At 34.9% G+C, this 13,954-nt stretch overlaps 1 protein-coding gene across 1 annotated transcript; it reads left to right on the top strand.

Moving 5' to 3' along the window:
* The first annotated feature begins 824 nt into the window (after positions 1-824).
* On the top strand, positions 825-13,417 carry LOC107902056 (methionine S-methyltransferase). The gene is made up of 12 exons (XM_016828317.2): positions 825-1,357; positions 1,588-1,781; positions 1,886-2,092; positions 2,189-2,284; positions 3,540-3,728; positions 3,798-3,986; positions 4,084-4,320; positions 5,538-5,672; positions 9,736-10,053; positions 10,215-10,394; positions 11,352-12,314; positions 12,905-13,417. The coding sequence occupies exons 1-12, from the start codon at positions 1,144-1,146 to the stop codon at positions 13,226-13,228; spliced, it is 3,246 nt and encodes a 1,081-aa protein (XP_016683806.2). The 5' UTR covers positions 825-1,143; the 3' UTR covers positions 13,229-13,417.
* Positions 13,418-13,954: the final 537 nt, after the last annotated feature.

Genomic DNA, 13,954 nt, shown 5'->3' with positions numbered 1-13,954 from the left:
ACGGCATATTAGTCTTTTAATCGGTTTGTTCATTTCTAATTAAACTAACTATATGTTTACTACTAATAAGTTGTATTTTCGCATTATGATCTAACCATGTAATACTTCTTAGTATTAGTTAAACGATAGATAATCATTGAGTCAATATTTATTTTCATTTTGCTTTGTGTGCAAAAAACTATTAAGGACAATATACAAAATATAATAATAAAATTGATAGATATTTTATTAAATCAACTTGTTTGAAAAATACAAGTACATATAAACAAAAATACTACACTAAGGGCACTAGATCCCAATATGAATCCAATTGTCCCAAGACAACATACTACGAAGTTAGAGGTTCAAAATAAGGGAGGCGTGTCTCGAGACATGGCTTCCCTGTCTCGAGACACAATCCTCCCATTTGATAATTTGAGTTGGAATTCATATCTTGACTCCGTGTTTGACCTTGTATATAACCTTAGATCAATTTGAGTGAGCCCATATCAAGAAAATGAACAAAGTCGATTTGAGTTGCTTCGGCAATAAAATTTGACATTCCTCATTTGAATCTAGTGATAGAGTTATCGTCGTCATTGGATTCCCTTTTTTAAAGAGGTTTAAAATATTGATGACACCGCTATTGAAATCTTTATCTTTCAAATAAACAAAAATAAAAAGTATTTTATACTAATTATAGAAAGATCCCTCATTTTAATAAAAGGTAAAAAAAATCACCCAAGTAGATTAAAGAAATTTTTATTGAGAGTCATTAATTCGATAAAAAAATTAAAATAAAATCAATTCTATTTTAAGGTGATGTAGAATATAATTTATCATTTGATGACCAGGAAAAGACATTAGTCTAATTTTCACACTCAGGACGTCCTGATAATCGTATTTCGTAGTTTCGAATAGGAGGATGATGGGATAAAATAGGATACGAACTCAAAAATCCCAAAGTTCTTCATTTCTTTCGTTTTATTTTTCGTGTTTTTACTAATGCTACTATTCACTATTATATATTTGTTATCTGTCAGCTAATATTGCCACACACACACCAAAAAAAAAAAAAAAAGAGTAGAAAATAATTTTTGGCCTCTGGTTTGGGAAACCGAAAAAGGAGGAAAACATAGAGAGTGTGTCTGCGCGCGGGGGGCAATGACTCTGGAGGAATTTTTGAAGCAGTGCGAGCAGTCAGGTGATGGTGCTTTCGCTGCCCTCAAATCGCTTCTGGAGAAGCTTGAGGATCCCAAGACCCGCACTGAAGCCCGGGTCTTCCTTTCGGATCTTCAATCCCGGGTCGGTTCCTCAGATGATTGCTTCCACAAATACCATTTCCGGATACAGGACATTTACTTGGATCGGTCTGAAGGTAAGAATGTATAATTCAAGCAATATAATCTAGCGATTGTAGCCTTTGGTTGGATTCTTTTTCTTTTTTCGTTGCCTACAGGCCCACACATACACTGTACGGACACTAAATCCCACTGTATTCAGCAGTGGTTTCTGCTCCATCTGTTTTACTTATGATTAACTTTCTTATAAATAGCCTGTGATATGCTTGTCGTGCTTCATAGTTAACATATTTTGCACTATGTTCAGGCTATCAGGGAAGGAAGAAACTGACAATGATGGTGATCCCTAGCATTTTTATGCCAGAAGACTGGTCGTTTACCTTTTATGAAGGACTCAATAGACACCCAGATTCCATTTTCAAGGAAATGACAGTTGCTGAGCTTGGCTGTGGAAATGGATGGATAACTATAGCCATTGCTGAGAAATGGTTGCCTGCTAAGGTGTTTTTTTCTTTTTGTACCCTATCATTTTCCTTATGCATGGACAATTTAGGTATTCAACCCGATTTATGAATCTTTTTATGTGCCTGAATTAAACTCTGCAGGTTTATGGCCTCGATATAAATCCAAGAGCAGTGAAGGTTTCTTGCATAAACTTATACATGAATGCTTTTGATGAGAAAGGCCAACCGATATATGATGCAGAAAAGAAAACTTTACTGGATAGGGTGGAGTTTCATGAATCTGATCTGCTATCTTATTGTAGGGAACATGATATTAAACTTGAACGAATTGTTGGATGCATACCTCAGGTATTGTCACAGTTGTCAACTTATATGGTTTAATATAGTACATAATGAAGTTACATGAAACCCCAGTCCCACATTACTTTAATTTCTTTTTTCCAGATTCTTAATCCAAATCCAGAGGCCATGTCCAAAATGATCACGGAAAATGCAAGCGAGGAATTTCTACACTCTTTGAGTAATTATTGTGCACTTCAGGTTGGATGACACCTTATTAGTTCCACACTAATTAATGTTTAGTGGGTTAGAATATTAATAATGTGCTACAAGACCAGATATCTAACTAAATGCTAATGGATAGTTGTGGTTATGATTAAGGTTCCTCTGGACTGTAAACTTTACTTATAACCAAGACATGTTGTCTGTTGCTCTTCCAAAGAAATTTAGGGGTATTCCCTGCTCTTGTTGATTAAAAGAGTTGGAATAATGTGCTGACTTATTGTATGGTACCTTTGATCTAGAAATCTCCAGTGATTGGTTCCTGTCAAGTCAGCTTGTAAGCTTATCAAGATAGTTGAACATCAGAAATTCATATTAGCAGCTTAAACTTATAATTCATCTAGTACGGATTTAAGTTAATGTTATTGGCAAATGCTTGGAATTTTGGCTGGATGTTTGTAGTGTCGTTGCATTTAATTATTTCTGTTTGATCAACTTTCATCTGGAAATCTATTAAATTAGTTAAATGTCTAGTAGACCCCTTTTAGTACGCTTAATAGGATTGTTTTAGGTCTTAGGTGGAATAACCAGGAGAATGATCTCCAAAGCTTATTGGTTTGAAAGAAGAGTAAAAGCAATGATAGGGACATGAGTCTAAGGCTGAAGGCCTTTCTCTAGGTTTTTCCTTTTAAACTTATTTGCTCTTTGACTTTCTGTGATTCATTATTTTTTTGCATTTTTGGTATGGCCCTGTATCCATGAATGCAATTTCAGTGGTTCTTGTAATGTTCGTAGACCGTTATTTTGGAAAAAAAAACCATTACATCCATGAATAGATATCACATGCTCGATTATGCTTATAATGAATAAACTATAGTAATTAGTCAGAGTAGATATTAGTGTATTCATTCTTGTATCGTCTCATTGGTAGATGGAAAGAACAATGTTTTGGGGGTTTCTATTTCTTCTATTATTATATATCTAGAGTTCATCAACTTGGCTTAACTCTGGAAATGTAGGCATATAACAATTTATCAGGACACAAAATTTTAGAGCTTTTTCTGTCAAGAAAAAAAATTGCGGACTTTGAACTCTATCTTGTATCTTATCAACTTCATGGACTCATGTTATCATTAATGCATGTTCTAACTTCTTTCAATCATTGGACCATTCCTTTATTAATTATGCTAATGCAATAATATCTCTCACATCGGTAAATATATTTCCAAGTTATTCTAACAAAAAGAATAAGAAAAAAATCAACTTAATAATTTCATTCATTTTTCCTTTCTAGGGTTTTCTTGAGGATCAATTTGGCTTAGGTCTGATTGCCAGGGCAGTTGAGGAAGGAATTGCTGTCATTAAACCTACAGGTATTTTGATCTTCAATATGGGAGGCCGTCCTGGACAAGGAGTTTGTAGATGCCTGTTTGAAAGACGGGGTTTCCGTGTCACCAGGCTTTGGCAAACCAAAGTTCTTCAGGCATGTAAATCCCTTTTCACTTGTAACTATTTTTTCATCCAAATATAGTAAGCTGAGATCTTGTTACAGGCTGGGGACACTGATATTTCAGCCTTGGTTGAAATTGAGAAGAATAGTCCACACCGTTTTGAGTTCTTTATGGGGCTTTCTGGAGATCAACCTATTTGTGCTCGCACAGCATGGGCCTATGGAAAGGCTGGTGGCCGTATCTCTCATGGATTATCGGTTTACAGCTGTCAACTTCGTCAACCAAACCAGGTGGCAGTCTATCAAGATTTTGGCTTTTAGAAAGTGGATGTTTCTTTTCTCTGATCGGAGAAAAATAAAATGGCTGATTATTCTTTTAAACTGATAGGTCAAGGTAATATTTGAATTTCTTAGAAGTGGCTTCCAAGAGATCAGTAGCTCTTTAGATTTATCTTTTGAAGATGATTTAGTTGCGGATGAGAAGATTCCATTCCTAGCCTATCTTTCCAGTGTTTTGAAAGAGAATTCCTGCTTCCCATATGAGCCACCAGCTGGATGCAAAAGATTTCGTAATCTAATTGCTGGCTTTATGAAAACTTACCACCATATTCCACTTACTTCTGATGTAAGAATACGTACTTGACTCTTTAATTCTTTCCCCTTCTTTTCTTTTTTCTGATCGACCTTATCAGTGATTTTTCCTGTGCCTATATATTAGTTATTTGCTCAAGTTTTGTTTTCTCTTTTGCAAACCAAAATTTTTGTCATTTCCTTTTTAATATTATCATGTGTTAAGGCAAATTAATTAAAGGAGAAAAGGCTGTGGTATTATTATAGAAAAATGTTGAAAACCCTGTCCAGTGTTTAAATCCTTTTAGATATCATATTAGGATGGTAATCAGTCATGTAACTGTCTATTAAAAGGAAATTCTATATAAATTATATCTGTTTAATACATTATTTTACGCTTTTCTAGTTATTTTCTATGTCTTTTTAAAAGGAGAAAATAATTGATGATGACATACTTTTGTTACTAGTACAACTCTCTCTTTAGGAACTTGATTGATACCTTTATATTTTCAAGTGGTACAAGACTAAAAGGCTTTAATAAGGCAGTGAATGTAATTAATTATTCCCAGGGAAGTAAAATAGGTTCATTACTAAAAACATACCTTTTGTCATGGATAAATTGTATTGATCTATATACAACTATAGGTTATCATGTGTTTTTTTTCCTTTCATGGTATACTTTTGCATTATATAACAACAATTAACTTAGGGTCATCCACTTGAGTTTATTCAATGGTTTATTCAGTATCCTTAGTCATATTCTGCTGTCTGATATAAGCAAAACCTTTTAAGGCTATTCTTACAATGTATGATTGGGCAAAACCATTTAAGGCTATCCTATGATTATTTCTGGTCTTAGCTTTGTGATGCTTGATCAATAAAATGGCATTGAAGATGATCTTATGGCTTTCCCTTTCTTCCTGCTACCAATTGTGGTTAATATCTTTGTGGTTTCCTGCATTTTTATATTGAACTCCAAAAACTGTCAGAATTTGAATGTCAACAGGTGAAGTGGATTGAAAGTTCTTTTGTAATCCTTGATGTAAGAGTTTTTTATAGTACAATGTATGATTTTGATGCAAAAATTTAAAATCTTTGAACATTGTAAGATACTTCATACAGCTGCAATCCTTGTTTTCTTTTCTTAATTTAAAAGGAGTCTGCATCTCAATACTATGTTTTTGTTAAAGTAGTGCATGAGCAAATGCTGATTTAGCATCTCTTGGAACCTTATCATCTGTTCTTCTGACATCATTTTCTTTAATATGCAAGAAAGTTGTTGTCTTTCCTTCAAGGACTGTGGCAATTGAGAATGCCCTTCGGCTGTTTTCCCCCCATCTTGCAATTGTTGATGAGCATTTGACTCGGAACTTACCCAGGAAATGGTTAACATCTTTGGCAATTGAGGTATGGCATATCTTGAATTAGGTGTGTAAATGACGCAAGCTAGTTGCTACCTTACTTAGGTATTCAAACTCAATTTGCACTGAACTGGGGTAAAATATCAGAGCGCCGGGGGGGGGGGTTGCGAGGAAGCATAGTAGTTTGTACCATTCCTATATCACATAGTTTAGGTGTTTTGTTTCAGTCAAAATTTTGGTATGCTTCAGTCCATTTCGGCCAATATGGCTTGTACCGTTGCATATCTACCTTACCATTTGCTACAAAATTTTAATGTTTTTTATGTTAAACTATATTTTATAAATTTTAGAAGTTCAGGCAAAAAAGAAACTACAATTGAACCCTATATATATATATATTAAATAATATCCACATGAATAAATAAACCACCAGCCAAGTCTTCTAGGAGCTACCACCCAGACTCATTGGTTTGCGCAAACCGCATACAAAAACCAATCACAAATAAAAAATATATAAAAGAAAATTAAGGTCAAACTTTTTTGTGAAGCAAATTTCCAAATCCCTTGAACAAATATATTTTTAAATATTTTAAAAAAATATTAAGAAAAAAATAAATCCTAAATTTATAAACTCAAAAAGAAAAAAGTAGTTTAAAAAAACTTAAAGTTAAGAAGCCCCAACAACAAAGTGGTATTGTGTCAATAGTGGATTGGTAGTTGGTTCACAGCTAGCTAAAAGGTTGTTGAAGAAGTTAAAGCAAATTTTTGAAGCAAGTGGCGTTAGTAAACTTTTGCAATTGTCTAAGAATGTTGAGAGGAAAAGATAATTCAATTTCTATTGATTTTGTGAGGTATATATACACATGTTATAGGATTTATAAAAGGAAATAAATCAATGTAAATGATCTAATTAATCCCTAATAATCAGCTAACAAATTGATTCTGTCTGTAGCACTCCCATCAAGCTGGAGCATAGATTGATCAGGCTCAGCTTGTTCCATAAATAATGAACTCAATTTCCATTCAGTGCTTTTGTGAACAAATCAAGGAGGTGTTGTATAGAGCGTAACTCTTACTTTCTTCTTGTTCAAGATAAGAGTATGCTTGCTCAAGAGAAGGAAACAGGGTTTTTCTAAAGACTTGAACCCTGATCTGATTATACTCAATGTTGCCAGAAAACCATAAACTCACTTATGAAACATTACTGCATCTCCAATACAATTTGCTTGAAAGTCTTGACAATAATTTAGCTCCTACCATAAGTTTCTTAGTTCAGAAAAATATTGAAAAATTGTCATCTCACAATGCTTAGTACTGTGAACCTTATTTCGGATTTCAAAAATTTTAGCATTATTCCCAATATGTAAGCAGGTGAGAGCAGCTGCTTTCATATTTTTGATGCAGTGTTGAGCAACAAGTATGTTCTAGAAATCTAGGGTTGCATGGAATTGATGATCAAGACTGTGCAAGATAGTTGTTCCCATCAAGTTTTATGGCACTAATTTGAAATGAAGGATTGTTAGAGATGGTAGCAATAAGTATCCTCTTGTCATTTTATGAATGCAAGAGAAGAAAGAAGAAGCGAAACACAAGCAGGAAAAATTGGAAATTCCTGTAGGAAAAGATATGCTGGTAATAGCCAAAAAGAATCCCAAAGCAGTAGCTTAAATTACCCAACAGTAGCTTAATACCCAGATGTCTAACCTGCCCCAAATGACATCGAGATCATAGGAGGTGGACTGTAAATATGCACCGAGCTTGACAGTGGCAATTGAAAGAAGGAACTCCAACAGAGTGGATGTTACGCACCAGCACATTAGGTAGAATCTAGAAGCTAACAGAGGTGCATAAGGGCTCACGTGCAGGTTTGGTGGTCATGAAATCTGGGGTTTTGCTGGCGATGGGGTTCCAAATCCTTTGGTAGGGGTAGTGAGAAAAAACGGTGAGCCTAAGGGGTTAAGTACTAAAAATTTTAATCCAGGGTTTTGGGATTTCGAAAATTTTGAGAGAAATTCTTCCCAAATCTGGAAATTTTGCTTTGATGCCATGTTAAAATCAGAGAATAGTATCGAAGAGAAGAGTGGGAGAAGAATTTCTATATATTGTTGATTTGTTCAATGAGAAAAAATATATAGGTATTTATATAATCAAAATAGGAGGAAAAAGGAAAATTAAATCCCTAAACATAAGCTAATTGAATAAATTGAATCGCTAGTAATTTGCTATATACAGTAATTATCTGCTGTCAAATTAGTCAACACCTCAAATTAGAGTAAATAGAACCTCAAGATGTGGCCTATTAGCAGGACGTACATCTTCCCCAAGAATAGCCTAGATTCAAAACACAATTGTACCAAAAAAAAATAGAGTAAATAAAAATTAAGCTTTTTTAAGGGAAAGGAAGGGATTCTCAATTTCCCTTTATTTTCTTTTGCTTAATATAAAGGTCTATCCAAACTCTCTTACTTTCCTTCTTTTTCTCTCTTAATCTAATCCAAACATATGGTTAAGAGTCTGAAAATTTCTGAGGTGTTCTCCTTGATGGAATAGCTTTGGTTCATGACATCCCACATTTCCTTTGTCATTTTGTAATACATGATGTTTACCCCATTTCATTATTCACGGAATTGATTAACCAAGACCTGAACTTATTGTTTTCTGTTTTCCATTTTTTGAACTCTGGATCTTTCTCATTTGGCTGGTGTTGCATTACCAGTGAGATAGTCTTCTTTTCCTTCTATGAACATCATCATGGCATATGACCATTGGACAAAATTCTGTCCGTTAAATTTGTGACATGTCATTTGCTGAAATGGTGCTTCAAACCAATTGCTTGACTTGGATTAATAGTTCGTGATGAAGCAGAGGTAACCTCAGAAGCTGAGGTGTATATTTTGCAGGCCAATCCGAATTTTGGCATTACATTTTGCTCAGGAAAGATCAAGGTTCAGAGAGAGGCTTTGGTACCATGAAAATGGATTTGAAAGAAATAATCTGAAATGCTATTCATTGTGGCAGAATTTCATTTAAATAGGCCCAACCTCCAAGGTTGGCTCATTGGTCGAATTCTCCCTATTACTATGACAGATTTGTGACTACAACCAAATATGCCTTTTATTAGAAAAATAACAATAAATGGAATCCTAAACAATAGAAACAACCTGAGAAGGAATCTTTGAATATTTCAAATTAATTCAAATCCTCCTAACTGATTTATTTTGACTGAATCGAATCAAATCAAATCAATTCAATTCAATTTGATCTGATTGGCAACAGACTGGTGGTACTGGAAAGAATCTTATATCGCTTTGGTTTTTTTTGCTTCTTCAGAATTAATTATAATTCTCGAGAATGAATGTAGAAGTAGAACAAATATGTGGCTCCCTCACTTCAAAGTTGTACACCTTAATGTTTTACTAGTATGTTTCCAAACAATGTCCACTACCACAATGAAATTCTCTTCCTTGAAGTACTAACTTTAGGTAAGTTAAAATTTTTAATGTAAGCAACGGAATCTGAAAAGTGGACATTCACTTTGAAATAGAGTGAGTACAAATTAGAGGGGAAACCAGAGGTAACCAGAATTGATTAGGGAGAAACATAGGAAATAGGGAGAGAAATGGAAGATTTAGGGGAGAAAACTAGAAAGAACAGATAGAGATAAAACATCAATATTTAGTCTCAAATATTCAGTATCCAAAATCTTCTTAAAACTGAAGCATTTTATGTTAAACAACTAAATCCTAATGCCTTGTTTGGTCACTAGTGTAATAACATGAGGAAAAAACTTATTTATTATATATGTATTACAATAATTAGACATAAAATAAAGAATAGTGCACAAATTTAAACTTATATTGGAAAGATAGTAAAAACTCTTGTAAAAAATGAGAAATAAGCGAAAATTTTTCCTTTCTCTTTTCTAAAAATAGGGCATAGGAGTAGCTAAATATTACCAAATGAATTAATTTATTGCTAACTCATATATTAAAACATCTGTAAAAAATAATAAACGTACCAAATGGTATAACAATGAAAGTCAACTCCCCATTGTATAGTAACTGATTCTTCATCAATATAGTTGCCGAGTTTATATATTTATGTTGCAGACTGCAGAAAATGGACTGTCAGATGATGTAGTTACTGTCATTGAAGCACCACGCCAGTCAGATTTAATGATAGAGCTTATAAAAAGGCTGAAGCCACAGGTTGTGGTCACTGGGATAGCTCATTTTGAGGCTGTTACTAGTTCAGCCTTTGTGCAACTATTAGATGCCACCGGAGAAATTGGGTCTCGCCTTTTCTTAGACATATCTGATCACTTCGAATTATCCAGCCTTCCAGGTACCATTGGGGTACTAAAATATCTATCAGGAACTCCTTTGCCATCACATGCAGCAATCGTTTGTGGCCTGGTAAAGAATCAGGTATATTTTAAGGAAACTAGGTCAATCACAATGGGAATTTATATTTATGTGGTTAAATCCAGTAGCCATTGACTTGACTACCAGTTCCAATCTCTTCCATTTCTTTTCAGTTTGTTATTACTGAAAAATTCATTTTTTTTCTGACAAAATCCTCTTGACAGGTTTATTCAGATTTAGAAGTTGCCTTCGTAATTTCAGAAGAAGAGGCCATCTTGAAGGCCTTGTCAAAAACTGTTGAAATACTTGAAGGGAATACCTCATTGATTAGCCAGTACTATTATGGTTGTATTTTTCATGAGCTTCTATCTTTTCAACTTACAGACAGACATCCACATCTAGAGGTTTGTGAATTAATTCTTGAGTATATAGAATAGATACACCATGATTCCATTGAGAATGCATTCTATACTGGCAAAATTGTAGATAGATTTCAGATTGACAACAAAAGTTACTGGGACTCTTATCTCTTAACAGCAGGAAAAGGCAAGCACTAAAACATCTCCTCGATCTGAAAGTGTTAGTTTTTTAATTGACAAACTTGAGAGCGAGCTCGGTTAGAGTTCTTTATAGTCATCTATGAAGCTTAACAAATGAGTTTGAATACTATTCCAGGCTCGGTAAAAAAACTGAGTTAAAAAATTGATAAGCTCTAGTTCAAAACAAACTGTATAAGCCATTCATGACAAGCTTGATAGTTTGTTTTGTCTGATGTCTTTTACAATTAGCACAATTCAATCCATTATTTATACCAATCAAAAGGAGATATATGGTAGATTAAAACCGTCTGTAAATTTATATAAAAATATTATTTCAGAATAACTTATTATGTGCTGTTTAGCTTAGACTGAGAACTTGACGAGTGTTGTGTTTCACCTAGAGCTTGTATTTTGATTAGATTCTGGTTAACTCTGCTGTGTTGTGCTTGAAAAAAATTTATTAAGCTTAACTTGAGCTTGAATTGTTCAAGATCTTTTAGGTTAGCAGAGCTGAGCCTGACGAAGGAAGAATTCAGCTTGGCTTGCTCGTAATAGCCCTGGATAAGGAGCCAGGGAAAAGTTTTGATTTGTGATTTCTAAACGGTTCTTTTATTGAACATTCATCAATGGTTTTATTGTTTATCATCCTGCCTGAAACCAAACCGGCAGTAGAGGAGAAGAGAACCAAAGGGATAGTATGACTTAAACACCCACTCACCCCTGCACCCTCACTATGGCATTATTACATAAATTTATAACCGTGCCTTGTTATTTCTGAATCTAATATTTCTCATTGGTGAAGCTTTTTCTACCTTCTTACAGAGGAGATCTGAAAAGTCCAAATCAGTTGAGGTGATTGGGTTTGCTACTTCTGCAATCTCTGTCCTTAGTAATGCTGAATTATCCATTTCTGATGATGGGTACCCCCTTGTACGTATGGATGTGGATCAGTGGTTCCTTCCGGTTCCTTCTCCGGTTAAGGCTGCTATCTTTGAAAGTTTTTCCCGGCAAAATATGACTGAGTCTGAAATTGATGTTACTCCTTGTATAAAGCAGTTTGTTCAGACCGAATATGGGTTCCCAACTGATAGTGGCACAGAATTTATATTTTCAGACTGCTCACAAGCTCTTTTGAGTAAACTGGTCCTTTGCTGCATCCAAGAAGGGGGAACTATGTGCTTTCCTGCTGGCTCAAATGGAAATTATGTTTCTGTTGCCAAATTTTTGAAAGCGAACACTGTACATATCCCCACAAACTCTGAGCGAGGCTTTAAGCTGACAGAGGATATACTCATTAAAGTGCTTGAGACTATGAAAAAGCCATGGGTATATATTTCTGGTCCAACAATCAACCCAACTGGCTTGCTTTACAGCAACCAAGAGATGGAAAACATTTTAAGTGCATGTGCAAGATTTGGGGCAAGAGTGGTGATTGATACTTCATTCTCAGGACTGGAATTCGAATATGAAGGTTGGGGTGGCTGGAATCTGGGGAGCTGTTTGTCAAAAATATCTTCCTCTGGCAACCCCTCTTTTTGTGTTTCTCTGCTTGGAGGGCTGTCTCTGAAACTGCTTAGTGGAGCACTCAAATTTGCCTTTCTGGCTCTAAATGAACCAATTCTAATTGAAGCATTTCATAGCTTTCCTGGCTTAAGCAAACCTCATTGTACAGATAAATATACAATCAAGAAGTTGTTGTCTCTGAGAGAGCAGAAAGGAGGTTTGTTGGATGTTGCTATGGAACAAATAAGAATTTTGGAAAACAGAGCGAAGTGTTTAAAAGAGGTAACTTTCTCCCCATTACATCCTGAGGTATTTGCTCTCGTTTTTGTGATAGAGTACTAAATATATTTGAATATATAAGGGATTGCGATATGATATTCTTGATTCTTTTCTAAATTAGTAAGAATCTTAAATAAATAGTGCATTCTTTTATGAACAAAAACAGGAATTCAGAATTTAGACAATATAGCCTGTGTATTTCCCTGTGCATATAGGCCATCAGAGTTGAACATTCCTTTACATTTTTTGTGATCTTGCCTTCTCTCTTGTTCTTATACTTTTCTAACATTTTTTTTTGGATAGAATATACATTTCCAACAATTTTGTATCTCAACATGGTGTGAAATATATAGTTATATACTTAAAGCAGGTGTGGATTTAAATCTTATCTTACCACTGCAAGAAACAAGGATTGAGCTAGAGCAATAACTAAACTGATTTTTCTAACAGCAAGTCCTAGTCAAGTTTATCCTACCCTTTGGAATGTCTTATTTACTCTCCTTGAGTGGATTGTTTTGAATGCTAGTTTTGTAGGTTGTATTTTCTTCTCAACCTTAGCAGTTAACTTCTCTTTGCTACTATTCTTGTAATAGGTCCTTGAAAACTGTGGCTGGGATGTGCTTAGACCCTGTGCTGGTGTTTCCATGGTGGCAAAGCCCTCTTTCCTCGGAAAGGCTGTAAAGGTCAACCATTCACTTAAACATACAGGCAGTGGTGAACAAGATGCCACCTATGAAATTAAGCTAACTGATGCATCCTTGAGGGAAGCCGTTGCCAAGACAACGGGCTTGTGCATCAACAGTGGATCATGGACTGGAATTCCAGGCTATTGTCGCTTCACCATTGCCTTGGAAGAGAGTGAATTTGAGCAAGCATTGGCTTGCCTAGTCAAATTTAAAAGCATAGTCGATAACTGAATTATACTATCATTATCTAAGTCTTTGCTTTAACAACAAAAGCATATATTTGGTTGGGCTTGTGCTTTACAAAGTTGTGGTTTCTTGCAGTAAGTCCTAATCAAGTTGATCACAAAAGCATATATTTGGTTGGGCTTGTGCTTTACATTCTTTAAAGATAAGATAATGGGACTCAGTTCTTGATTTTAATTTTATTTTTGTGTGAATGTCATATTATCTATCTATCTATCTATCTATCTCTATATAAATCTCTAAAATACTCAAGCTTGTAGACCACCTTGACTACCCACTTTAGAACTCAGAAATGTCTCTCATACCGTCGCACAAACCCTTTGTGCAAGCTAGTGTGGTGCAAAATCAAGTGCAATTTAGCAAAGACTGAGTTACCAACCTAATATTGCACATATCTGAGATTCAGTTCACTTCTTGTTGCGCTTACTTGACTTATGTAGACAAGATCTAGATAAGTCATTCTGCTCTTATCAATCTTTAACAAATTGATAAGTTGTTGGATTTGGTCCTTCATAGTGAGTCACAACAACGTTGGGTGTGAGTGGCTATTGCCCTGTCACTATTTTGAAAGGACTCTGATTCATAGCCTCACTTTGTTGCAAGTTATAAGAAAATTTGGCCACATCCAACAAATTTGGCAAGTCCATCTGTGTGGCATTCATATAGTGTCGAAGATAAGTCTCCAATGAAGTATTTACTCTCTCGGTGTGCCCA

This window comes from Gossypium hirsutum, chromosome D06, assembly GCF_007990345.1.
Source record: "Gossypium hirsutum isolate 1008001.06 chromosome D06, Gossypium_hirsutum_v2.1, whole genome shotgun sequence".
NCBI lineage: Eukaryota > Viridiplantae > Streptophyta > Magnoliopsida > Malvales > Malvaceae > Gossypium > Gossypium hirsutum.
The sequence above is the reverse complement of the archived record's forward strand: the minus strand, read 5'-3'. Positions and strand labels throughout refer to the sequence as shown.